Source organism: Papilio polytes, unplaced genomic scaffold (assembly GCF_000836215.1).
Source record: "Papilio polytes unplaced genomic scaffold, Ppol_1.0 DF824035.1, whole genome shotgun sequence".
NCBI classification, from domain to species: domain Eukaryota; kingdom Metazoa; phylum Arthropoda; class Insecta; order Lepidoptera; family Papilionidae; genus Papilio; species Papilio polytes.
The window spans coordinates 308,618-332,454 of record NW_013525169.1 but is presented as its reverse complement, the minus strand read 5'-3'; the positions used below and the strand labels follow the sequence as shown (position 1 = coordinate 332,454).

General features: G+C 37.6%; 3 protein-coding genes across 3 annotated transcripts in view; 2 read left to right on the top strand and 1 right to left on the bottom strand.

Moving 5' to 3' along the window:
- Window positions 1-2,438: 2,438 nt before the first annotated feature.
- Window positions 2,439-5,503, top strand: LOC106100895 (actin cytoskeleton-regulatory complex protein PAN1-like). The gene is made up of 2 exons (XM_013279962.1): window positions 2,439-3,993; window positions 5,271-5,503. The coding sequence occupies exons 1-2, from the start codon at window positions 2,463-2,465 to the stop codon at window positions 5,426-5,428; spliced, it is 1,689 nt and encodes a 562-aa protein (XP_013135416.1). The 5' UTR covers window positions 2,439-2,462; the 3' UTR covers window positions 5,429-5,503.
- Window positions 5,504-6,154: 651 nt separating this feature from the next.
- On the top strand, window positions 6,155-20,812 carry LOC106100864 (thyroid adenoma-associated protein homolog). Its single transcript, XM_013279928.1, has 26 exons — window positions 6,155-6,389; window positions 6,591-6,759; window positions 6,828-7,061; window positions 7,600-7,852; window positions 8,193-8,368; window positions 8,786-9,006; window positions 9,638-9,822; window positions 10,687-10,877; window positions 11,124-11,313; window positions 11,604-11,759; window positions 11,915-12,129; window positions 12,402-12,516; window positions 12,672-12,811; window positions 13,547-13,711; window positions 14,378-14,533; window positions 14,605-14,865; window positions 15,300-15,471; window positions 15,858-16,112; window positions 16,614-16,775; window positions 17,015-17,140; window positions 17,544-17,647; window positions 17,824-17,908; window positions 18,236-18,399; window positions 18,697-19,439; window positions 19,855-20,096; window positions 20,474-20,812. The coding sequence occupies exons 1-26, from the start codon at window positions 6,284-6,286 to the stop codon at window positions 20,810-20,812; spliced, it is 5,325 nt and encodes a 1,774-aa protein (XP_013135382.1). The 5' UTR covers window positions 6,155-6,283.
- Window positions 20,813-22,437: 1,625 nt separating this feature from the next.
- Window positions 22,438-23,837, bottom strand: part of LOC106100863 (poly(A) RNA polymerase, mitochondrial) — a 3,445-nt gene continuing 2,045 nt past the window's right edge. The window contains exons 6-7 of the mRNA XM_013279927.1: window positions 23,688-23,836; window positions 22,438-23,449 (exon numbers count right to left, since the gene is read on the bottom strand). Coding sequence (XP_013135381.1) covers window positions 22,818-23,449; window positions 23,688-23,836 — 781 coding nt within the window. The 3' untranslated portion in view covers window positions 22,438-22,817. The remainder of the gene's footprint in view (window positions 23,450-23,687; window position 23,837) is intronic.

The window sequence follows — 23,837 nt, the reverse complement described above, 5'->3', positions numbered from 1 at the left end:
AAACAAGATTATTTGTGAGTATAAACTGTGTAGAAAAATGTAGAACTATATAATAATAACTAAGATATGTAACCGGAATGCATTGTACCCTAGAGAATTTAACCACTCTGATGCGTTTTTAAACTATATACAAAATTAACTTTTAAAGGAATTCTTAGTGAATCGTATGGTCACACCAATATTTTAAATCAGTACAATTATTATTACTGGAATTAACCCATATAAAATATACAAAATACAACATTCAAAAGATGGAAAGAGGTTTAAGCTCTTCGACTTCTTTTTTTTTACTTTCTACATTGGCCTAATAATGATCCCAATTTAATAAAAATGAGAAAAAATGTGCCAATCGTGTTAACTTTTACTGCAACTACCAATTCTGTATGTTCTTTATTTTTAGCAAACAATAAACTAATAGTGCAAATGTAAGTGTTTATGTTATTCTCGGTCGCATCATCTCAATGCGGACTGTGTTGGTATGCTGCGCACGCGCAGGTCCGTGCTAACTCACTGACCCACAACACAAACATCTCCTAGAACAATGTACAGTATTTGCGACTAACAGTTTCGCAGTACACATCACATTGACAAATACAATCGTACTGAAGATGTTTTGTGAATTTGCAATTCAATTTATTTGTCATAATTTCCCTTATCTATACAATTATTTAGATAATTTCCATTTCCCTGTATTTCAATAGCCATATAAGTGGATAATTACAAATTATTAGAAGAGAAATACAAAATGAAAAACATTGATTTTGCACATAAAAATTTTATAGTTATCATAAAACTTAATAACTTATTTTAGAGATAACCTCTTAACTCTGGCCAGTTTTATTAAAGGTACATAAGGCAATATGGTCCGACCATTATAACTGTGCCTCTCAACACGACGATGTCAATTTCGTGTTTTTGTCGATGGGACCCGAGAGGCAGACGGGGAGGGGAGCGGTGGTTGACCCGCCAACTGACCATACCAAGTTCCGAAGAAATAAAAATAAAAAAAACAATTGATTGTGTTTTCATTTAATTCGTACATATTAACCATGTTAAGAAAATTAAACTCTACCATAAGTAGCTACAGAAAATGTACAAAAAATAATGCTTTTATTCTATGTGTATTCAAATGGTCATACAAAAGGACCACATTAATTTAAATATCGCCTTGGCCAAACTGACTTAGCCTTTCTTCAATATAATAGTATTCAAGTTGACATCTATAAATCTATAAAGCATAAATACGCTTCTAGCAAATATAATTGTTGATCAATGTGAATAGGTTTAGGTTTAGGTTAGGTTCAATTTTACTGTAATATAAAATATTTATTACACCTTTTATTATCGTTCATTCGGTAAAGAGCTATTTACCAAAGGTATCTTTAAAAATCATTAAAACGTGTAAGACAGAAGTCTTGCCTCATAAGTGATAACGAGATTCGAACAGGTTACAAAACTGCAGATACATACCTTACCCGCTGCGGGATCGAACCCCAAACCGGTAAGTTCAAAGACCGACTTCAAATGTTAAAACCTCGATATCTTTTTATTCTTACTTCATTGTTACTAAGAGAACTAAATCTGTAAATGTTTGTCTTGATTTCCAGAAATGGAACGAAACACTTTTAATGTTAAGTTACTTACTAATCTCCACTTATGGCTTGTGCATATTTAACAGATAAAACTTAGAACATAAACAAATAAATTTAAGATATTTCAAATTCTACCGTAACAAAAGAGCAACAAATTGATTCTATTAGAATTTTTAGGCAAATGTAATAAAAGTTAAAAAACCGTTAACATCAAACATTTGTTATAACAGCTAGTATCTTGTCAAACTATACAAATTTAGTTTTACGACTTCGCGGAATACCTTAGCATGTTTAGTACTGCTGCGGACAAAATGACTTTCTCTTCGTTATTTTACATTTACAACCCCTCGATAACTAACACTTTAAAAAGTTCCCACTGTCTTGTTTAAAAGTATGTATCTTGGTTAAGTTGGTATTACATTTTGTACAACAAAAACTTCCTTATGTTGTGAAATAAACAATGGCGAATGTACAATAAATAACCAGCTCTATAATTTAGAAATAAAAAGTTCACTGGCCTATTCCAAAAGCAGAGCTTTGAACAAACCACGCCTCTCCTGGAAATTAAAAAACCTCACAACAAAGAATTACGTGTGAAATTCACATTCAGTGGAATGACGACATAACGATCTCAAAGGTCAATGTGAAAGAATATTGTAAAAAAGGAATAACTAAAGAGAAAACTTTTAATCGTATTTAGTTCAGTGCATGAGTTTAAATGAGAGAGTGAAGCCGAGCGCTTCCGATAGTTTAAAATACAAATAGTGACAGAAACATTTAGCGAGACGCGCGCTCGGAGGGCCTGCGGCACCGTTAGGCTCCTCTTATAAATGTGGAACCGCCGCCAGCCCGGTTAGTCCGCCGTCCGCAATGAGATTATACGCACTGATACTGGTCCTGGCCGCGAGCCGCGTCGACGCTCACCCACTCGACCTCGAGCATGCGCAGGATGCCCAACCCGTCCAGGTGGCACCGGTAGAAGACACTCAGGCTGAGAAATTACGCAAAGTCCCCGATGTCATTCCCGTCGCGGTCGTGGAAGACACTCTGACAGAGATAGATGAAAATTCTAATGACTACATCCCCAGTGAGGACAAACCCAGTCCGAACATTAAACGCTTGGAGATCGACCTGAGCAACCCCGGCCCGCCGCAACGGCAGCAGCACGAGACGCAAAATCCCGAATCTTACTACGAAAGAGACTCCTTCGTAGCTGACATTAAACAAAAGCTTTTAGACACTGAAAATGTTTTCAGGAAGAGCGTTACGAATATCAACGATGACTTCCAGAATTGGGTATCGAACAGCGCACACCTTAGGACGATCCAAAGTGATATCAAAGATATGCAAAGTAAATTCCTAGCTCAGCTCGATAACCTCCAGCAGTCGGTACAAAGCTACCTCAACCCACAGAGCGCAAAGGCGGTCATCGTGGACCCCGAAGCCACCGCCAACCTGAGGGAAGTCGAAAACCGCCTAAAAGTATTAAAGAATAATTTCGAGGTTGGCGTTCAAACTCTCTCCGAAGGTGTTAAAGTTTTGGAAGCTAAGGCCGATGCTAACCCCGCCGAAACCGGCGCAACGAACCCCGCTCCTGCCAACCCTTCCACCGACCAATCGTCTAACAACCCCCTCGGCCAGGTATTCCAATTTTTCTCAAATACAATGGGACAAGCGCTTACTCAAATGCAGAATACATTCAATGGCATCATCAATCCTTCGAACCAAAACGGCGGGAGTGCCGCCGGCAATCAGCCATCGTGGAACCCCCTCCCGGGTTTATTTAATCAGCAGAGCACGACTGGCGCCCCGGCAGACGCACAGGCCGATGAAACTGCGACGCGCCCGCCCTCCGTCTGGGACAATTTCCAGCAACAGATGAGTCAATTTTTCGAAAATGGATCAAATTCATTCAATCAGTTCGTTCAAAATATAATAAACCAGGTAAGACCTTCGGCTGCCCCTCCTACGGATGCAAAACCTGAAAATGACCCAGTGGTGCAGGATAGCGCGCCAGTCCCGTCCAAACCAATCCCGGCTCCCCCAGCTCAGGTGCAACCTGAAGTTGCAGCTCAGCCACAGCCCGAGCCTGTGCAACCACAAGCTGCACAACCGGCAAAAGAGAGCCAGACGGTGTCACAACCAGGACCCATCAGCCAAATTATCCAAAACAACCCGATTGTGAAGGGTATCGTCCAGAGAATACAGAGCATCTCCAACCCGGAGAAACCGAGAGGGAAGCCTGAGAAAGAATCGGAGCCTGCAAAGCCTGAGAAAGCCTTAGATTCTTTGCAGCCAGAGGAAGCTATCAAAGAGGAAACGATCCCGGAAGCCCTTAAAGAAGAGACGGTCCCCGCTACAAAGGGCCACGGCGGATACTACGGAGGGGATGGAAACTCTGGTGAGTTAACAAAATATCGTTTATCAAAACAAAAACGCGACACATAACACATATGATAAGTAAATGGGTCTATAAACTCGCTATTTCACATCACATCTTTCACTTCAATAATATTTTATATTGATTTAATACCCTAAACAAAATCATATTTAAAATCCGACTTGCATGATATCATTTATCATAAGTATTTTCATTCGATTAATATTTTGCACGACTTTACATTCTTATTCAAATCTTCGTAAAAGTTAATAATCCAATCAGAGAGTATCTTCAAATTTTCTTTTCATCTTTTTTCTTTTTCCTAATACTGTTTATCTTCCAGCACGAATAACTGTAACCTTTATGCATGTGTCTTGACTTGCGTAGTCGCGGCGTGGACCACTTTCGCCACAACTCTTATAGGTACGATAGGGGCGCTCATCAATGGTACAACGGCAACAGTTTCTACGGCTGTTAATAGCGCCATCAACACTGTAGGCACAAATCTACAGGTACAACTGACAGCTCCCAAATTATCGTCTCTGTTATTGACAATATGGTAAACAATCGTCACTACCACGCCGTGCTAACTTGAATCTTTTATAATGTTGTATATAATATGTGGTGATGGTAGAAACAAATATAAGGAAGTTATTATTTATTCATATGATGAATAAATGTGTAATTCATAAGTTAAAAAGGTCAAATTCGTCAAAAAATTTAAAACGTAATTTGAAAGAAAGGTCAATTCTGTTTATTTTTGACTTCCGGTTAATATAAAATGCTTTTAAAATAAAAAAAATGATGGAGTTCTTAATTTGAAATATAATTCGAAAACATGCGATTTTTTCTTTTTAATACTTATCGTATGTAAGTGGCCCGTTACCAATTGACACTGTAACGAAAAAGCCGACTCTGGAGAATTCCGTTACACGTTCGATGATTTGTTTACCTTAATGATTAAACAAATGTTTGTCCTCCTTCGTGTTAACCACTATCCTCATTTAATTCTAACACTATTTAATAACTAACAAAAACGATTGACGTTCGTTTTTATTATTTTTTGTAACCTTACTTCATGTTCTTAAACCTATTTTACACAAAATACCAGTGTTTCGCATATTTTTTAGATAATGTGGACATTATTTGAAGTTCAAACATAGTGCACAGATATTCTACTTCCGTATAGAAATACACTAATTTTTCATTTCTATGTTAATCGTTTTCCTCCAAATGCCTCCTCCCAGTTTTATTTTTATATATGACTTTATTTTAATCATAACATTATGCTGTTCCAGGGGATAATAACGACAGCGACAGGATAGCCGTCAAGAAGGTAGCCCTCGAGGAAAAGATCGAGGAAGTCCCACACAAATGTCAGATGGAGAAGAAACAAGAACTTGCCAGTGATAAGGAGGAAAAGGAAACCGCTCTACTGCCCAATAAGACTGAATAGGTCCATAGTGTGATAGTAAAAAATAGTAATTTATTTAAATGTAAGTAATAAAGAAATTAAAAATTATACAATGTAGTTTGTTTTTCTATTATTAACTATAAATCTCTTATTAATAAAAAAATACTTCTCAATCAAATTGTCCTTATCCTGTCTAAAGTTTGTTTAAAGGTCTTAAAAAACCTGGTTGTTGTTTGCTCTCACGTAATTAGTAAGAAAAGACATTGGACAAATTGAGAACCTCCTGTTTATAGCCTCGGTCAAAAACATATTATAACAGTAGTTAATTTAACATTTTGTTAAACAAGTGCGACAGCACTGATTATCCAAGCTAATACGATGTTAAAATCTATAAAAGTCCTAATTGATACGATATTTATAAATAAATAAAATCTCAAGTTAACTATATTTAACCAACTTCATGTAAACCAATACCGAGCTTAGATTTTTATAATAAACTAGGTATTGCTCGCGACTTCGCCCGCGTGAATTTAAAAAATAATAAAAACATAGCTTATGTTACTAACAGATAAATTACCTTTCTAATGATCAAAAAATTTTCAAAATCGGGCCAGTAGTTTTTGAGTTATTGCAATACTTACAAAATACGAATCTTTCCTCTTTATAATATTAGTATAGACAACAAGCTTTGGCAGAGAGACTTTTTGCATTTTGAAAACAACTGATCACTGACATTGACATTCGAAATGTCAATGTCAAGAATGACACTAGTTCATGACAACAAAGACACATTACATTATTCAACATTTAAAAATCAATGCACGTTAACAAGTGTCCAAAGCAAAGTTTAAACATATTATTGAGTTACTAAATGTGAATGAAAATATACTTTTCAATATGAATGGCTTAACATTAAGGATAAGTGGAACGAATTCCAAAAAAATGAAGGGATCTTTAGCTTTTAATCCTGTTGTTTTGACTCCACATTTAATAAATAAAATAGGTTAAGTTGATTCTTTAAATATGTATTAAACGCACTTTGTGTTTTAATAAATTAAATTTTTAAAATCTTTCGCTGTTCTTTTTTTCTATCTTGTAAAACTTAAATAAAACTGCAAAGATGTATTTAAATGTTATAGTTTGTATCTTAAAAGCCATGAAATACTGAATATCTCTAATGATAAGATTGATATTTTTATTATAGTAAATGGAGACATATTTGAAAAATTTAATCAAAGCAACAGTGTGGATGAACAACTGGTCATTTTGAGAGACAACTTAAATAATAATTGTGATGAAAAAACTTTAAATTTTCTTGTTTTAATTTTCCTACACACTGAAATTAAGCATCCGGTCAAATGTTTTGTAGTAAGGTAAGCATTAAATATAGAAGAAAGTATTAGATTTCATTAAATATTCTTAACATAAACACTATCCTCAGGTATATCACAAAGAATGACCATCTCCAAGAACCATTTTCGAAAGCTTTAGCTGAAGAGATAATCAAAAACTGCTCAGTTGACAATGTTCTGTATAAAATGTACAAGGAATTTGTACCAAAATTAGCAAGCTGTATAGAAAACTTCCCAGCAGGAGCGCAGGCTATAAAGCTTGTAGAAATAAAACTTGCAGCATATTTGATAAGCAGTTTGCGCTGTTGTATAGAAACAATTAAGTAAGTAAAAAATACTTTTAAAAATTGCTTCTAACATTAGCAAATACATATTAACTTCACATACGGAATTCTGAAACAAATGTAACATTTACCTTTGTGTTACTTACAATATGACAAATGTGAATTTATTTATGGTATTTGCAGTTTAAGAACAGCCTTATCAAGTAAAACGCTGAGACATAATTTAAAGTAATTTTAAATATGGCTGTTGCTACTACATATTACATTATTAAAGAATATTTATTAAAAATTATGTTCTCATACAAATATTATAAATACGAAAGTTTAGATGGATGGATGAATGTTTGTTAGAGTTTGTATCCTTAACGCCTGAACAGATTCAGATTAAATTTGGTGTTAATGTAGAGGATAGTCTGGAAGAACACATAGGCAATTCACTTTTTATTTTTTAAATTCCACGCGGACGGAGTCGCGGGCGACAACTAGTTTATATATATTTAAAAATAGATCTAAAGCTTGTCAACATCACATATTAGCATATTTGTTTAATTGAACTATTTTCTTGTTCTATTTCCAGTTGTAAAAATTTATCTCCGACAGAGAAAAATGAAATATTTGAATTAGCTCACTTAACACTACGACTGCTGCTACATATTGTACAGAAAATTGGCAACAATAATACAGAGTTGAAATATAATTTTAATGAAATCAAATTAATTATCAAAGAGTTAATGTTTGACGATGATGTCCCAATGGATACTAAGTCAGTTTGTGGGATATTATTTTTGACTATGTATATTTTAGAAACTGGACCCAAATCATGGTGTGAGGTAAGTGTAAAATTATTATTTAGCTTTTAACCGCGGCTCCATCTGTGTGGAATTTAAAACAAACAAAATGTCGCAGCCTATGAGTTCATTCAGACTATCCTCTACATCTATGTCAAATTTCATTGAGATCTAATCAGCCATTCAGGCTACAAACTCTAACAAACATTTATTCATCCAAACTTTCGCATTTATAACATTAGTAAGATTTACATAATTTAGATGTTTTTTCATTATCTTATTCATGAGGCAAATTGCTGCCTGGGACATAAAAAAACATGTTTAAAATATTTTAATAAACTTGAATTTGTGTTCTTTAATAAGGACTTGTACCAACTTTTAGGTGTTTGCTCCTAGCAAGCAGGAGATGTCAGAACTAATGTGCACTGAAAGCGGTCAGCTGAGCTTACACTCTGCGATGGCCACTGTGGTCTCAGCGGAGGAACTCAGCACCGCCAATGTGGGAGACCAGTGCGCACTGCTTCTACTCACTGATAACATTGTGGCTATTGGAGAAAGGTTGGTACATTACAGAAAAATGAAATAACTTATGTTTATTTATTACTTTATTTAGCCATAAAACATTTTTTTTATGTCTACTTCTACAGACTCTTGGTTCGTACTCTTTTTTGCACAGTTTGTTTTTCTTTTCTTTTTTTTTCTTTTGTTGTCAACATATTTTGATTGACCAAAACGTATTTGTTGATTCCCTTATCTTGGTACCTTCGATTTGCTCTCTTTAGTCATTTTGCTCACATTTTCCATGTTTCAAAGGGTATATAGTTGGCCATTAAATGTTTATCAATACTTATATTTTATCAATAAACTAGCTTTCGCTTGCGACTCTGTCTACGCGAAATTAAAAAAAAAAAAACAAAAACAAACTGGCTTTCTCTACCTTGGTGTTAATTATATGTTTTTAATAAAATATTCCAGAACTAACTCGGAGTCTACATTCACATTGGGTGTGACGAGGACATTGGTCCAGATAAGCAGGACGCTGGCGAGCTGCGAGCCCCAGCTCGGTCTGAAGCTGGTGGACAGTCTGCTGGTGTTCGTGTGGTCTCACCTCGAGCACTACATGGACAGCGTGCGACATCTCACCGCACAGATACTGGGACATATCGTTAAATACTGCACTCATCTTAGAAACAAGGGTAAGATAATACAATTTCTTTTAATATTACTAGATTTCTATTAATTTACTAATATTTCTTTATCATTCCAACTAAGCTCTAGGCTTGGTTCACGACAATAGTCCAATGGATTCGAACCCTCGACCACGTGATCGCAAATTCATTAGGCTATTGGCGTTTTGATTTAAATTTTGTTCTTCAATTATTGCTTAAGTTAGTAAGTTGTTCACAGAATTAAAACTGATTTTTTTTTCTGCAAAATTACTTAGTAATTATTTAGACATTTTTTGTTAAAAAATAACTTATGGTTGTTATAGGGTTAACTTCTTAATTGCATATTGTGTTCTTAATAGTTCTTAGTTATTTCTTACTGGGTTTCCCCTGCGACTGTGTCCGCGTTAGAAAAAAAATTATTTAAAAAAAAAGAATTTAGAAAAAAAACCGTCTATGTACTCTTCACACTTTACTTTATATCTACGCTTTTCATAGAGAATCAGCTGTTTAGTCTACAAACTCCAAGAAGCATCCATTTAATCCATCCATCTAAACTTTCGCATTTATATTAGTAAAAAAATTTGATGAAAATCATACTTTTTTTATATTTTAGCTTTGAGTTTTGGCTATTTTATATTAAAAAGAAACTTTTATTTAGGTGACGAGTCAGGGTTGGACAAGTTGTTTAGTGCGCTGACGTCACTGGACACGAGCCGCAAGAGCTATTACGTGTGCGTGACGTCACTGTGCGGCGAGCTGGGCGCGCGCTGCCTGCTGCACAGGCTGCCGCACGCCATACCACAGCTCATCGCGGCTTTGGACGTGCAAGCTGTGCAAGCTAGTGTGAGTATTGAAGTTCTAACACTTAACACAATGATCATTTATTTATTTATTTATTAGGTACACCAATTGTCTGTTTAAAATTCACAACCAAAAATAAGTATATTATAGACAAAGAAATACAAAAACACAGAACACACAGATGATAGACGTATACAGCGCTAACAAGAAAATATTTTTTTTCATAACAAATGTTGAATCAGATAACTATCACATATTACACACATACACACACTTTGAACATAAATTACAGAGAAAACAGTAAAAGAATAAAAGAAAATTTAAAAGTGTCACTGCTGGCAATTTAAGCTGAGATCCCTTTAAGGTTTAATAATTAATGTTAAGTACTTAAGATAATTGTAAATACGTAAATAATTAGCTGTTTCTTCACGGCTTTATCTGATACACAAAACTTTGTTTTATAGGTTATGTTTTAACACTTATGATTACAAATGTCATAATACAAATACTCAAATGATAAAGAAGGACCTCGCTATTGCTTGACAATTTAAGAAACCATGGCAACCATGATTCTTTGCTCCTATTGGCTTGTGTTTTTTGTCCCTTTCTCTCTGAACAACCTTTTTCAATTCTCTTGCTCTCTAAGTTTAATAGCGTGAAAATATATAGCCTATAGCGTGTGGTTACTGTAAGGCCTTTTAATAAAAACAATGTACAAAAATACACAGTATTTGCTGAAACCCTGCATAACCAATGTGTACCATAAAACTCGATCACTATTGAGAGACTGAAAAAAATAAAAACACAAACACACTAACCCTGAAAATACACAGTTCCAGTGTAACAGATTTATTTTACAGCAATAAAATAAATAAACACTGTAACTAGTCCGTGGTATGTGGTTAGGCGACAACAGCTCTAGAGAACCTGCTGCAGAAGCACTCCCGCGAGTGCGGCAGCGCGGAGCTGCAGCAGTGCTGGCTGCTGCCCATCCTGGCGCACGTCGCTCACCACCACCTCGACTCCTCGGTCCTCCACATCCTGGAGAATATCCTCCTGCAAGCTGTCAGGCTTCAACATAATGTTTTAGATTGTCTGTGAGTAGAAGAATCTGTTTTACTGCGAATCGATAATAAAATTGTTAAAGTATTTGTGTATGTTACCAAAAAACTTAAAAACTACTAAAGAGATTTCTGAAAGCATTTCACTATCAGAAAGCAACATTATTACATAGTGATATAGGCCTGTGTTTAGAGATAGATTTTTTTTATTTCGATATATGGAAAGAAATAATTAAATACCTGCACTTTTTTAGTAAATTAAAAAAGCTTCTATTTTTTCAGATTACCGTATATAAAAGAACTGTCGACCACAAATGAGAACGGTCGTGAAGATCTGAAATGTGTCTTAATGTTATTAAGCGTAGTTCGAAAGTCCAATGCCGTTGGAAAAGTGGTGGAAAAAGAGGGGGAGTGGAAAGGTCTCATTGGCTATGATGTACTTAAAATGGCCGCTGTTAGTGCTGTCGATGAGGTTAGGTTTCAATATCTCATTAAGAGCCTGCGCACACCTTTGACTAAACTACCGCACAACTTTAGTCTCGCTGTGATTCCTTTGCGCTGATGTAAAGGTGATCATTACTCGATTTTCAGTTGTGCGACTAACAGTTGAATTGGCTGCGAAACAATCGACGATCGCACAACCATTGTGCGATAGTTTAGTCATAGATGTGCGCACGCTCTTAACATTTGAATCTGTCAAATCTTTTAGGTTATGTAGGGTGACCAGTAAAGTACGTTATTTTTATGAAATTCTCCTTACAGACTCGTGTTCTGACTCTATCTTTAATAGTGGAATCTCCGAAGAGTACGGAGGCCTTTACTCCTGAGGAGTTGGAGCTGGTGCTGTGGTACCTCAAGTACAACGTGAATGCACAGGCTCCCAATCTTCGACAACTTACACTTTCCCTTATGAAAAAGGTAAGATACCTAAGGAATTTCGGTTTTTAAGGATTTTTCCTATTTTTTTTATTCTCACCATTAATAACACATTTTCTTTAAAAAAAACGCAACTAGAGCTATTTTTTTCCTTTTTTTTGTTTATTCAAATTGTAATTATTGATATTTTGTTCCAGTTCTTGAAACGTCTAGAAGATAGTTACAAAGTACTCAGAAGGCAAAACACACCTAATGGCAGTTGTGATAAGAGCGATTATTATGTAACATTTTTGGAGGATTTACGAGAATTCTGCTACGATTGTTTGATGTTTGGTGCTAACTACAGCCGGCGCTATGTGGCCCTCCAGCTCCTGGTCTGGTGCGAGGAGACAAACTACGAAGGTTACCAAAGGTATACTATGTTTTTTTTCCAAATTTATCTACAGTTGTCCACAAAACAGTTTTTTTTTCGGTTATAATTGTTAATTTCTTGTTGTTTCCAAAAATAATTGTCACAAGAATGTATACGAGAATACTGGTCGTATTGTAATTTCACAAAAAAATAAAAAAATGTTGTATTTAAAAAAAATATAGTCCTAGTCAGAGAATAAATACAGCCTTAAAAATCTTTAAGAAGCAGTGTTATGTATTTCAAAATCTTACATTGTATATTTATTATTGCAGAACATGGAAAGCTGATTATGTAGAAAATTTATTACAATGCCTTGAAGATAGCTACGAGTCAAACAAGATGTTTGCATTGAATATCCTACTGACGTGTCCTCGGGAACTTGTAGAGGTGAAAAAACTTAAAAAAAACACTTAATTAATAAAAAAAAACATTTTTTTAATTTTTTAAATACGAAAAATTCAATAGACTCCAGTTTTAAACTTGACACGTCGTATAAAGGAGCATTCTTATAACCCATGTGCCAACTTTATATATCTGTGCAGAGTGGGAGAATTGCTGCGGGCTTGGATGTGGAGTCCATCCTGAGTCAAGCCTCCTCCATGAAGCCCCCGGATTGCGTGTCTGCGGCATACAAGCTGCGCCTGCTGGTGGCTCGCTGCCCGCAGCTGCTGCAGGGAGACACGTAAGAATATAACTATTGCTTCAATTTGTAGACAGTATAATATCGCTAAATATATTATAAAAAAAGTAGTTGAAGCTGGGGAAAAGGAAAAGAGAAGTACAATCAAATTAAAACAGTATAAGTAAAAATGGTCCTTCGAGTCGGATCTAATCATAGGGCCTGTTAGCGTTTCTGTCTAACAGATGGCGTTGTGACCTGTATTGTTTTATATACATATGCAATTTGAAAATCACATTGTTACATGGCGGGATTCAAACCTAGGACTTGTAAATTACAAGTCAAGTTAAACCTTTGAGCCACTAATGCTCTGGGTTAAAGTTATTGAGTTAAACAAAGTTTTTTACAAACATGATCTACGTATTGTGTCGTTGTTTTGTTGTTTATTTTGTTTTTTTGTAAATTGTGTAATAATATTAAACGAAGTAAGGGAAGTCATCGGCTTCTTTAATAAAGGAATCAACCTAGTAAGGGAGGCAAGAATATACACGTATAATTAAACAACTTATAGTCTATAAAAATATAAATTAAAACAATCTTATCTTAGTAATATTATAAATGCGAAAGTTTAGATGGATGGATGTTTGTTAGATTTTAAAGCCTAAACTGTTGAACGGATTTCGATGGCATAGATGTAGAGGATAGTCTGGAAGAACACATAGGCTACTCATTTTTTTTTAAATTCCACGCGGACGGAGTCGCAGGTGAAAGCTAGTTAAATTATAAATGAATTGTCAGTGATGTGGCCGAGTGCGTGGTACACGGCGCGCTGCGGCGCGTGCTGCACGTGCTGCTGGGCGAGGTGCGCGCGTGCGAGCGCAGCGTGCTGCGAGCCGCACGCCACGCGCACATGTACGGCGCGCTGCACTGCATGCTGCACCTGCTGCAGCAGCTCGACCCCAGGTCGCATACCTCAACATCCCGCTGTCTTAACTACGTCTCTGTTTGTCTTTTTTTATAATATAAGGTAACAAACGAGCAAGCGGTCATCTGAATTCGACAAAATGGCGAAACGACGGCTGCCCATAGGAATCCGCAATGGCAGATGCATTGCCTACCCCTATCCGACGGAGAAGACGCACATAAAGAGGTATTTCCCCTTTCTGTGCATCTCCTCCACCGTCAAATCCACTTCCCCTTCCCATCCTCTCCTTATAAGAAAAGGGTGGTAAAGAGAAAGGGACTTAAATTGACTCCCTCTTTCTGTCATTGTAATCTAAGATATTTTAAGTATTGCATGTTTGTAACATCAGAATATCTGCACGAATCTTGATGAAATTCGACATACATGTAGATGTAGCCTGGAAGAACTCAAAGGCTACAAATTAAGTTTTTTATAAAGCGCGGATTTGTGGACAAAAGCTAGTTTAACTAATGTTGTAAATGCAAAATTTTAAATGGATATTAGAATCTGTAGCCTACTGCTGAATGGAACGGATGTCGATGACATTTGGCATTCAAGTGGAGGAGAGTCTGGACGAACATTAAGACTATTTACTTATGTTTCTTGTAATTCCACACGCTCGAAGCTAGACAAAAAACTAGTTATAAAAAGTGTTGATGTTGTAGAGCAATATCAGAGTCGCAGCCGTGGTCGCAGCTGATAGCGGAGATAGTGGAGACGTGCTTCGCGGTGAACGCGGCCGTCGCCTGCGTCGTCAACAACTCCTCGCCCGAGGGACACCTGCCCATGGACATGGCGGGCCACGGCCTCGCTCACCTGCAGTACGCATCTCTCACTTCTAGCAGGACGATCTGACAGATATCGACGGATTCTAAGATTTCAATCTATTCAGGAATGAAGAGTTAGAAGATAAAGGGGCGGTAACGGCTCAAATGGTGCTGCTCTGCGCTTGGAGGTCGGTGAAGGAGGTGTCTCTGGTGCTGGGCTGCATCTCCTCGCGGCTGAGCATCGCCGGCGAGGAGCGGGAGCGCGGCACGCTGACGCAGCAGCAGGTGGTGGCCATGGGGGAGCACTTCACCAAGCTGCTGGCGGAGACCAAGCACCGCGGGGCCTTCGAGCAGGCGTATGTCGGCTTCACGCAGCTGCTGGCCAGGTATAGAATTATTTTTATCCAGACATTGAGAAACTTGTCAGCGTGACGTCTCACTTTCCTGCCCCTACTACTACACATTACCAATGCCTCACATATAGTTTTAGTTTCTTTTTTAGTAACTCTAAATATTTCCATACTTGTTTATTTTTTCTGTTATTGTAAGTTTCACTGTGCTCTGGGGCAAGGGCCCGGTGATCCATCGCACAGGACGCCACCCTAGTTTGGATACCAGTACCCTGCCCAAGGGGAAATTAATAAAGCCATTTTATTTTTTTTTATTTCCACGGCGCCATTGTCGTTGTTAATATTAATATGACGCCATGACAGTTTAAAGTGTTTACGCGGGACTTTTCAAATTGGAATTTTAAAACACAAAATACACGATTTAATTCTTTTTTTTAACTTAAAATTGTAATCTTTCTTTTTACTTATAGACTGTGGAAGTGTCGCAGCAGCAGGCTGCACGCGCTGCCGCGGGACTGGCTGCGCTCGTTGCTGAGCGCGCTGGGCGGGGCTGCGGGCGGGGCTGCGGGCGGGGCTGCGGGCGCGGCGGGCGGCGCGCTGTGCGCCACACGCCGCTCCGCCGGCCTGCCCTTCATGATACAGGTTTCTTTATTAACTATACTAATATAACAAAATAACATACACTTCTTTATGTAGCATAACAATCATAGTAAATTTTCGAATCTTTCTTTCTTAATAAAGAGGCTTACACTTACGACACACTTTAAGCTATATATTTTAACGCGATTACATGTAAAGGATGAGTAAATAGAAAATAATTATTTGCCAGAAAGGGATAACACTATAAGCTAATAACAAAAATTTATCATGGTTTAAAATTTCAACCAATAGGAGGACCCTTTTTATCAATTGAGCATTTGAATTTTGTCAACAGCAGGCTTAGAGACTTGAGAGTAACGTTCCCTACATTACTTAGTAACCAAATCATTATTTAGCATATTTCTGTTTTACTCGTGATATATTTCCAGGCGCTAGTAACAACGGAGCTGCAAGTGAGCGAGAAGCCGAAGTTTTTCCACGAGTGCGTTACAACATTGATGCGGCTATGTGGCGGCGGTGGCGAGGGTGGTAGCGGTGGTGGCGGTGGCGGGGCGGTGCGCGCGCACTGCAGCAACGTGCTGCGCGCGCTGGTGCGCTGCGCCGCGCTGCAGCAGGCGGTGGCGCCCTACGTGGGGGAGGTGCTGCTGCTGGCGCTGCGGGGCTTCGACCGCCCCACGTGGGAGGTAACGTGTACAGTCGTGGAAACACGTGGTGTAACATTTTGAAAACATATGTTTCTTACACAACAAACAAAAACAAAATTCGCTCTTACAAACCAATTATGTAGTAATTAATTGTGTAAACGACATAATAATAATGAAATAATTAACATTTACAGACACATTTATAAACTACTTCAAATTGGTTGTAATGCCCAATGTGTACAAAAACATTCAAACGACTGAGTTATGTGGAAATCCACGGTGTTCCACTTTTGACAAATTGCCTTGCTTTGCAACGAGACAAGCTCCGCCTCTAACAAATAACTAATTTGCTGAATGCAACCATAGCGATTATAATAAATAACTAGCCGTGTCTAAACGACTTTTTCTCCTACATTTATAAACTGAGTTATACTCTTTTGTTCCGCGTCTCGTCGCAAAATATCAAAACGATAGTTGCTTAAGACACCGACAAAATCTTTGATTGTACTTTGAGATCTGAAGGTTTATTGCAATATGCAGGAACGCAACTCTTCCACGCTGCTGCTGAGCGCGCTGGTGGTGCGCGTGTTCGGGGTGGCGCGGGGGGGTGCGGGGTGTGCGGGGGGCGCGGTGCACGCACGCAACCGCATGACGGGCCGCATGTTCTTCCTGCGATATCCCCAGTTATATGACTTCATGCTGGTCATTATCATTGTTTATTTAACTAGCTCTCGACCGGGACTCTGTCCGCGTCAAATTAAAAAGAAATGCCTATGTATTCTGCGAGACTATTCTGCCAAATTTTATGGAGATCCAGTTTAGGCAGTTATAGCAGTTTAGGCTACAAATTCTAACAAACATCCATCCATCTTAAATATCGTATTTATGAAATCAAAATGGTGTCGATTTGCTATTTCAATTAAATGATTGAATGTGTATAGGAGAAACTAAAAGAAGCGAATGAGAGCGAGGAGTGTGAGCTGCAGAAGCCGTCGTTGTTCCCCGTGCTGCTGCTGCTGGGCAGGCTGTACCCCTCCGCGCTGGAGGGCACCGTCTCCAACCTTAAGGTATTCTATTCTTTTTATATAAAAGAGATTTTTTTGTATCTGTACGTTACTTTCGTCAAGTTACTTTTTGAAGGTGATCTTAGCTTCTGGTGATCTTTCCTTCTAACTGTCTACATTAGATGTTTTAGTTTTTAATACTAGCTGTTTATTTAACTTCATGAGTTTTACCTTCTATCTGTCTACTTAACTACATGAGTTTTACCTTCTAGCTGTCTACTTAACTTTGTTAGTTTTACCTTCTAGTTGTCTACTTAACTTTGTTAGTTTTACCTTCTAGTTGTCTACTTCGTGAGTTTTTTCCTTCTAGTTGTCTGTTTTAACTTTTTAAATCCATTAGTAACTCTTCGCCGTATTGCCATGTTTGAGTGTGAAGTGGCGTGCTGTATGTGACGTGTGTGTGCAGCTGTCGCGGTTCGCGCAGTGCGTGGTGCGGTGCGCACACAGCGCGGCGCTGCGCACACGCCGCCTGGCCGCGCGCGCGCTGCCGCCCCTGCTGCCGCCCGCCAAGTAAACATACTATACAATTACTAGCTTTCGCCCGCGACTCCGTCTGCGTAGAATTAAAAAAAAGTGTGTAGCCTATGTGTCCTTCCGGACTTTCCTCTCCATCAACTACAATTTATATGTGAATGTAGGTTTAAACTTTTACGTTATAAGTAACTTATTTTGTAATTCAATTCCAGGTATATCCCACATATTGAAGAAATGCTCTCTTTGTTATGTGATCAAAATATCAAAAGGAATTTTTGTCACGGGATACTTTTGCAGGTATGTCGTATAAGTAAAAATACTACATTACTTAAAGTAACATAATATAAATGTTAGGTCTTATCTTCCCTACTTTTAGACCTAGCTTAATACTTTATCAGGCGACGTCTATCAATTATATTGCATATTTTGTCAAACATCCATCCATACAAACTATCACAAATAGCTTTCGCCCGCGACTCCGTATGCTTTGAATTAAAAAAACGAAAGTAGCTTATGTTTTCTTCCAGATTATCCTGTTTATACCAAATTTTATCGAGATCCGTTTAGCAATTGACTACAAACTGTAACAAACATCCATCCAAACTTTGGTATTTATTTCCCCAGGTGACAAGGCTACTGGAGAATAAACCGGAGAAGTTGTCGGTGCCGGAGGCGGCAGGGCTGCAGCGCCGCCTGCAGCGCACGGCCTGGCTGCTGCAGCCGGCCGCCGCGCCCTGCCACCTCCTAGCGCATCAATACACCAATATGATTAACCAGCTCGTTTGGAAGTCAGTTTCATTTCACTCATCTTTTATTCTTTATTTATCACCATATTTCCCCCTTTTTAAATATTTTAATTCGCCAAAATAGCGAAAAGACCCATAGACTGCATATGCAGATGTGTTTAGATGTGTGGAGACGCACAGAAAAATATTTTTCTTAGTTATGCGTCTTATCCCAAATACTAATGAGTAAATTTGACAGAAGAGGGGCGTATAGAAACAGAAAATATTCATTTTACCCTAAGTCATTTTTATTAATTTATAAATTTTATGATATATTATTTTTTATTGATTTTTTTTCAGATTTCCATCATTTATAAATACGATTACGATAAACAAAATAATTTACTATCTCGATGTAATGTTAAAAAGTAAAGATATGTTGTCTCTGCCCGGAAAAGACGTGTGTTTGGCAAACGCAGCCAATTTGTACTATGTATTGACTAATAAATACAAACAAAATGACGATACAATAAAAATTATATATATATGCTTATCACATTATAGTTACGAAGTGACATTAACGGCTTTGAACTATTTACTGATTTTAAATAACGATTTGGAAATCGAAGACGCGTTTCAGGAGCATTTAACTATTTTATCAAAAGAAAACAACATTATCGACGAATTAAGAAAAGATGAAAATTATACTAAAACATTATACAATGTGTTGAAAACAACAAAATATTTAGAATGCAAACAGAAATGCTTGAAATTGTTGTCGTTAGAAAGGAATAGTTACAAATATATGATACAAGATGACGTAAGCGATGATGACGTCATACGCTCGCTGACGAGACTCGTGACGTCAGAGCATGAAAATATGACCCATATTTACCTCTACAGTCTTACTTGTTTCCTTACGGATAAGATGAATGAGCCTCAAGTGAAAGGCGACCTTATTCTTGAAGCAATAAGAACGATATACGATTGTAGTTCATCCCGCAACAGTTTGAGTACCAGGAATGTGGTTGCCAACTTTTTAGAGAAGAATTTTGAAATGTTAATTGATTTGGAATTAAATGATTTATGTGAAGAAGATAAATGTGAGTAATTTCAAAGTTATTTCAAAGTTAAGTGCGTATTTAAAAAAAAAGGTCATGCGTATGATATTGTTTTTTTTTTTAATATTCCAAACAAAACTGCGAATGTCAAATTTTAAAATAACAAATGGTAACGAAGACCTCTGCCAGTGGCCAAAAATTACCGTTACAATGGCAATCTTCCTTCTTTGCTGCTATTGACTAGTTTTATCCCTTTTTTGCGTAATTTTTTAAATTAATTCACCCTCTAGATATCGTAAAAAGTAACCTATAGCGTAATGTATTTAAAAATAATGATTTAAAAGTATGCTGTTATTGAGACCCTACATAACAATGTGTTTATGTTTTATTATATTAGTATTGATGTGATAGTTTTTACATATTGTATGGCGACCAACGCTAGCTGTATGTGGTCCAGTTGAGTTGGAGGCGCGGCTGTGGGCGGCGCTGGTGCTGCTGCTGGAGGACGACGAGGCGGCGGTGCGGGGCGCGGCGGCGCGCACTGTGGGGTGCGCGGGGTGTGCGGGGTGTGCGGGGCGCGCGGCGCAGCAGCTGCGGGCGCGGCTGGGGGCGCGCGCGCGCGTCGCGGCGCTGCTGTGCGTGCTGGCGCTGCTGGACTTCGACTGTGAAGTCTGCTTACCCGACTACACGCTGGACGAGGTCTCATTTTAAATATACACATGTGTTACAAAAAATATATTAATGATTTGTGTATGCAATCCGAAAAAATCAATTTGGGTTTAATTAGAGAATTAGAGATTAGTCAATAATTAGAATCCATCTTACTTCTTACTAATATTATATCCTAGCTTTTACCCGAAAATCAGTTTGCGTGGTATTAAAAAGAAAAAAAAACAAGAAAAGTGAGTAGCCTATATGTTCTTTCAGCCTATCCTCTACGTAAATGCCAAATTTCATTAAGACACGTCCAGCAGTTTAGGCTACAAACTCTAACAAACATTCATACATTAAAACTTTCGCATTTTTTATACATATTAGTAAGATTAGCCGAGGTAACCAGGACTGTAATGTTGTAGGTGCGAGTGTTCGACCAGAACGAGAAGTACAACGTGTTCCTCGAGGAGACGGTGTGGTCCGTGCAGTGCGCGGGGGAGATGCGCGCGCTGTGGGGGGCGGGGGAGGGGGAGATGCGTGCGTTGGGGGCGGGGGAGGGAGAGATGCGTGCATTGGGGGCGGGGGAGGGGGTGGGGGATGCATGCGCACGCGCAGCTCTCCTCGCGCAGCACCCGCACTATGCACCCACATTCACTAAGCTCTGCGGACCACATGTGGATCACTTCCTACGTCTGGCTGCTGGAGAATCTAGTTGCGATATTCCTAAAGTAAATCTGTTTGTTAAAGCTCTCAGAAAATAACAGATAAACTTTGTACGTAAAAGATATGAATTTGAGTTAAGACAATAAATTGATTCTTGTATAGATTTGCAATTTTCTTGTTTTGTGATTGTGATTATATGAAAATGTAATATAAAATCTTTATTGTTATGTGATTTAAACAATAAAACATTATTCCAAATTCATACTTCGAATTGGATAGTTAGATTACTTAGCAATTAAGATTTAAATTGTAATTTCTAGTATAATAAATAATTATAAGTTAATTGTTTTTTTTTTCGATCCTACAGCTGTAGCAATCGTAATTATGTTTCCATGTAAATGTATCAAATCTATGTAAATAAAACAATTAAATTAATGTAACACCTTTTATTTTTATTACAATCTCCATTTCTGTTTAACTATAGTAAATAAAAAGGATGCTTTGATTTTCTAACATATACAAGCTTAAAGTAAATGTTTCTTTTAAACTATCATTTCATTCAATGTCAGTTTCTTCGTAAACTGTGTATATAGGTGTCCAGGAAAGACGTGTACAATGAACTATAGCAGGTTCCTTGGTTGAAAATATGACGATTTGATCCAACTTATTATTTGTATCCAAAGTTGCTTCGTTTTGGCGCTAGAGGGCACTAAAGTTTGCTAATTATTATTCATATTTCTTCAAATATCTAGAAAGGCCTTTAAAAGATTTTTTTTATATTGAAACTTAAGTTTTCATCAAATCATCAGGGGACTCGAAAACCCGAACATCAAAATTAGTTATATTTTTGCAACCGCCTGTACAGTGTCAGCATTTTCTCAGATTTATGGAATTTAAAAGAATATTGGTCTCTGTTTATATTATAATTTGACGAACGGTTTTGATACGAAAGTGTCTTTTGTAATTTTATTGAAATCTTAGCTACCAGGCTTTAAAAGATGTTATAAATGCGAAAGTTTGGATGGATGGATGTTTGTGAAATTTTGTAGCCTAAACGGCTGAACAGATTTCTATAAAATTTGGTAGAGATATCTACAGGACATTCTGGAAGAAGACATATATACTTTTGTTATTTTCCACGCGGACGAAGTCGCGGGCGAAAGCTAGTAAATAATAAATGAAATAGTAATAAATAATGTTTACGTTCTTTTAAAGCCCGGTAATATTTTTATCAATATCTAGTTGTGCATAAGGCAACGACTGTTTATGTAACGAACACTTGATTGTTTTAATTGCATTTGTACTCGGAATATAGTCGTGAAAATAGCTTTTGAACTTCACGTATTAGCGGAACTGCGAGTACAGTCACAGTCAACGCAGGATTTTTTTATCTCGATACTTCGGTGATGTTGTAGCTTGTAACTTATTGTCTTAATTTTCATAGATAACAACGAAATTTTGAAAAAATGACTGTTAACTTATGAGTTGCATTGTATGTCCCGTAATTAAGCTCGAAATTATATACGAAAATACTGTAATGCGCCGAAACCGTTCGCTAATTAAAAATTTAAACAGAGACCAAAAATCTTTTAAATTACAGTCTATCTAAGTAAAAAACTTAACAGTACAGTACAGACGGTTACAAAAATGTAATTGAATTTGATGATTTGATGATAATTCTCTGTCCCAGAAAAAGATGTAGTTTGACAAACAAAAAACATAGTTTCAGTATGAATAAAATTTATTTAAGGATTCTCAAGATATTTGAATGAATGTAAAATAATTAACAAACTTTAGAGCCCTCTAGCGCCAAAACGAAGCAACTTTAGGATAGAGTTAAGTTGAGTCAAATCGTCACATTCACCAAGGAGTCTGTAGTAGTCCATTGTACTTGTCGTTCTCTGTCTTCTGTATAATTAAAATCCTATTTTCAATAGTAGATGGTTCTTGTAAGAAAATATCAAACTTAATAAAAAGTTCGTTTACTTTAAAAAAGTTTTGATACATACATTTACTATATACAGGTAACAAACAGTAATTTACACATTATCTATGGACAAAGTCACATTGTAATAGTCCTCAAACTAAACAAACAACATCCAATCATACAATTTTATTTCTCCTTATTCTGAACACTTCACTCGCTATCTGACTATTCTTAAACTTTATCTTCTGTTCTTTTTTCTCTACATTTACTCTGCTCATTTCTTTCACATTCTTATCCATTTCTTCATCAGTCTTCTTTGACTTTGCGACAGGTACATCCTCGTCATCCTCTCTGAATAAGTCCTTGACTGAAACCAGTCGATGTGAGTTGCCGACCCTCAGGAGTTGCTTCAGACCTCTCGAGTCCTTTCTCTCTATGAGCCTCAGCACTCCCCAGTCATCACCCTTCTTCCCTTCCAGTCCTTCTTCTAGAATCCAAGCGGCGTTCCTCACTTCAAGACGGAGTCTTTCACATTCCTCGTAACTTACATTTCTACTGACATTCATAGCTTGGTCTAGAGGATTCACTATGTACAGAGGCAGAGCGTTCGGCTTCCTGATGGGCACTCCTCTGTTGATGGAGATGGCGTGCTCCTGGAAGTCGAACTGCGCGTAGAACTCGAAGAACTGCAGCAGCAGCGTGTGCAGGTCCTCGCTGCACTGGCCGTACTCCTCCTGGGGGAGCTTGTTCAGGTCCCGCAGGAATGTGCAGTTGATGTTCTCCTCCGCTATCCTGATATCCTCTTTACCTGAAGAAAACACCTCATTATACACTATTAACAATAAAAATAATTTTATCTTACTAATATTATAAATGAAAAAGTTTAGATGGGTGGATTAGAGTTTGAAGCCTAAACTGATCTCGATGAAATTTGGCATAGCAGCAGCAGTGATTCATAGACTGACATAGCGAATAGTCTGGAAGAACACATAGTCTAGTTTTAATTCCTCAAACGGAGTTTCGGAGAGAGTTAACATAAAAATTACCAGCTCTATCAACTAAGACTTTAAGTGGGGGTAGAACGAAGCCGGTCTTCCTCTTCTGCTGCAAGAAGAAGAGCACCATGAGCGTGAGCGGGAAGTTGGTGATCCAGCGGCCGGGGTGCGGGCTGGTGAGGCCGGCCGCGCTGGCCCAGC

Excerpts from the sequence above, each read along its gene's own strand:
- LOC106100895 (XM_013279962.1), top strand. The coding sequence starts at position 2,463 with ATGAGATTATACGCACTGATACTGGTCCTGGCCGCGAGCCGCGTCGAC. Across the intron at positions 3,994-5,270 it reads CGGAGGGGATGGAAACTCTG|GGGATAATAACGACAGCGAC; the intron begins GTGAGTTAACAA and ends ATGCTGTTCCAG.
- LOC106100864 (XM_013279928.1), top strand. The coding sequence starts at position 6,284 with ATGAATGGCTTAACATTAAGGATAAGTGGAACGAATTCCAAAAAAATG. Across the intron at positions 14,866-15,299 it reads TTCACGCAGCTGCTGGCCAG|ACTGTGGAAGTGTCGCAGCA; the intron begins GTATAGAATTAT and ends TTTTACTTATAG. Across the intron at positions 19,440-19,854 it reads TTTATGTGAAGAAGATAAAT|TTGAGTTGGAGGCGCGGCTG; the intron begins GTGAGTAATTTC and ends TATGTGGTCCAG.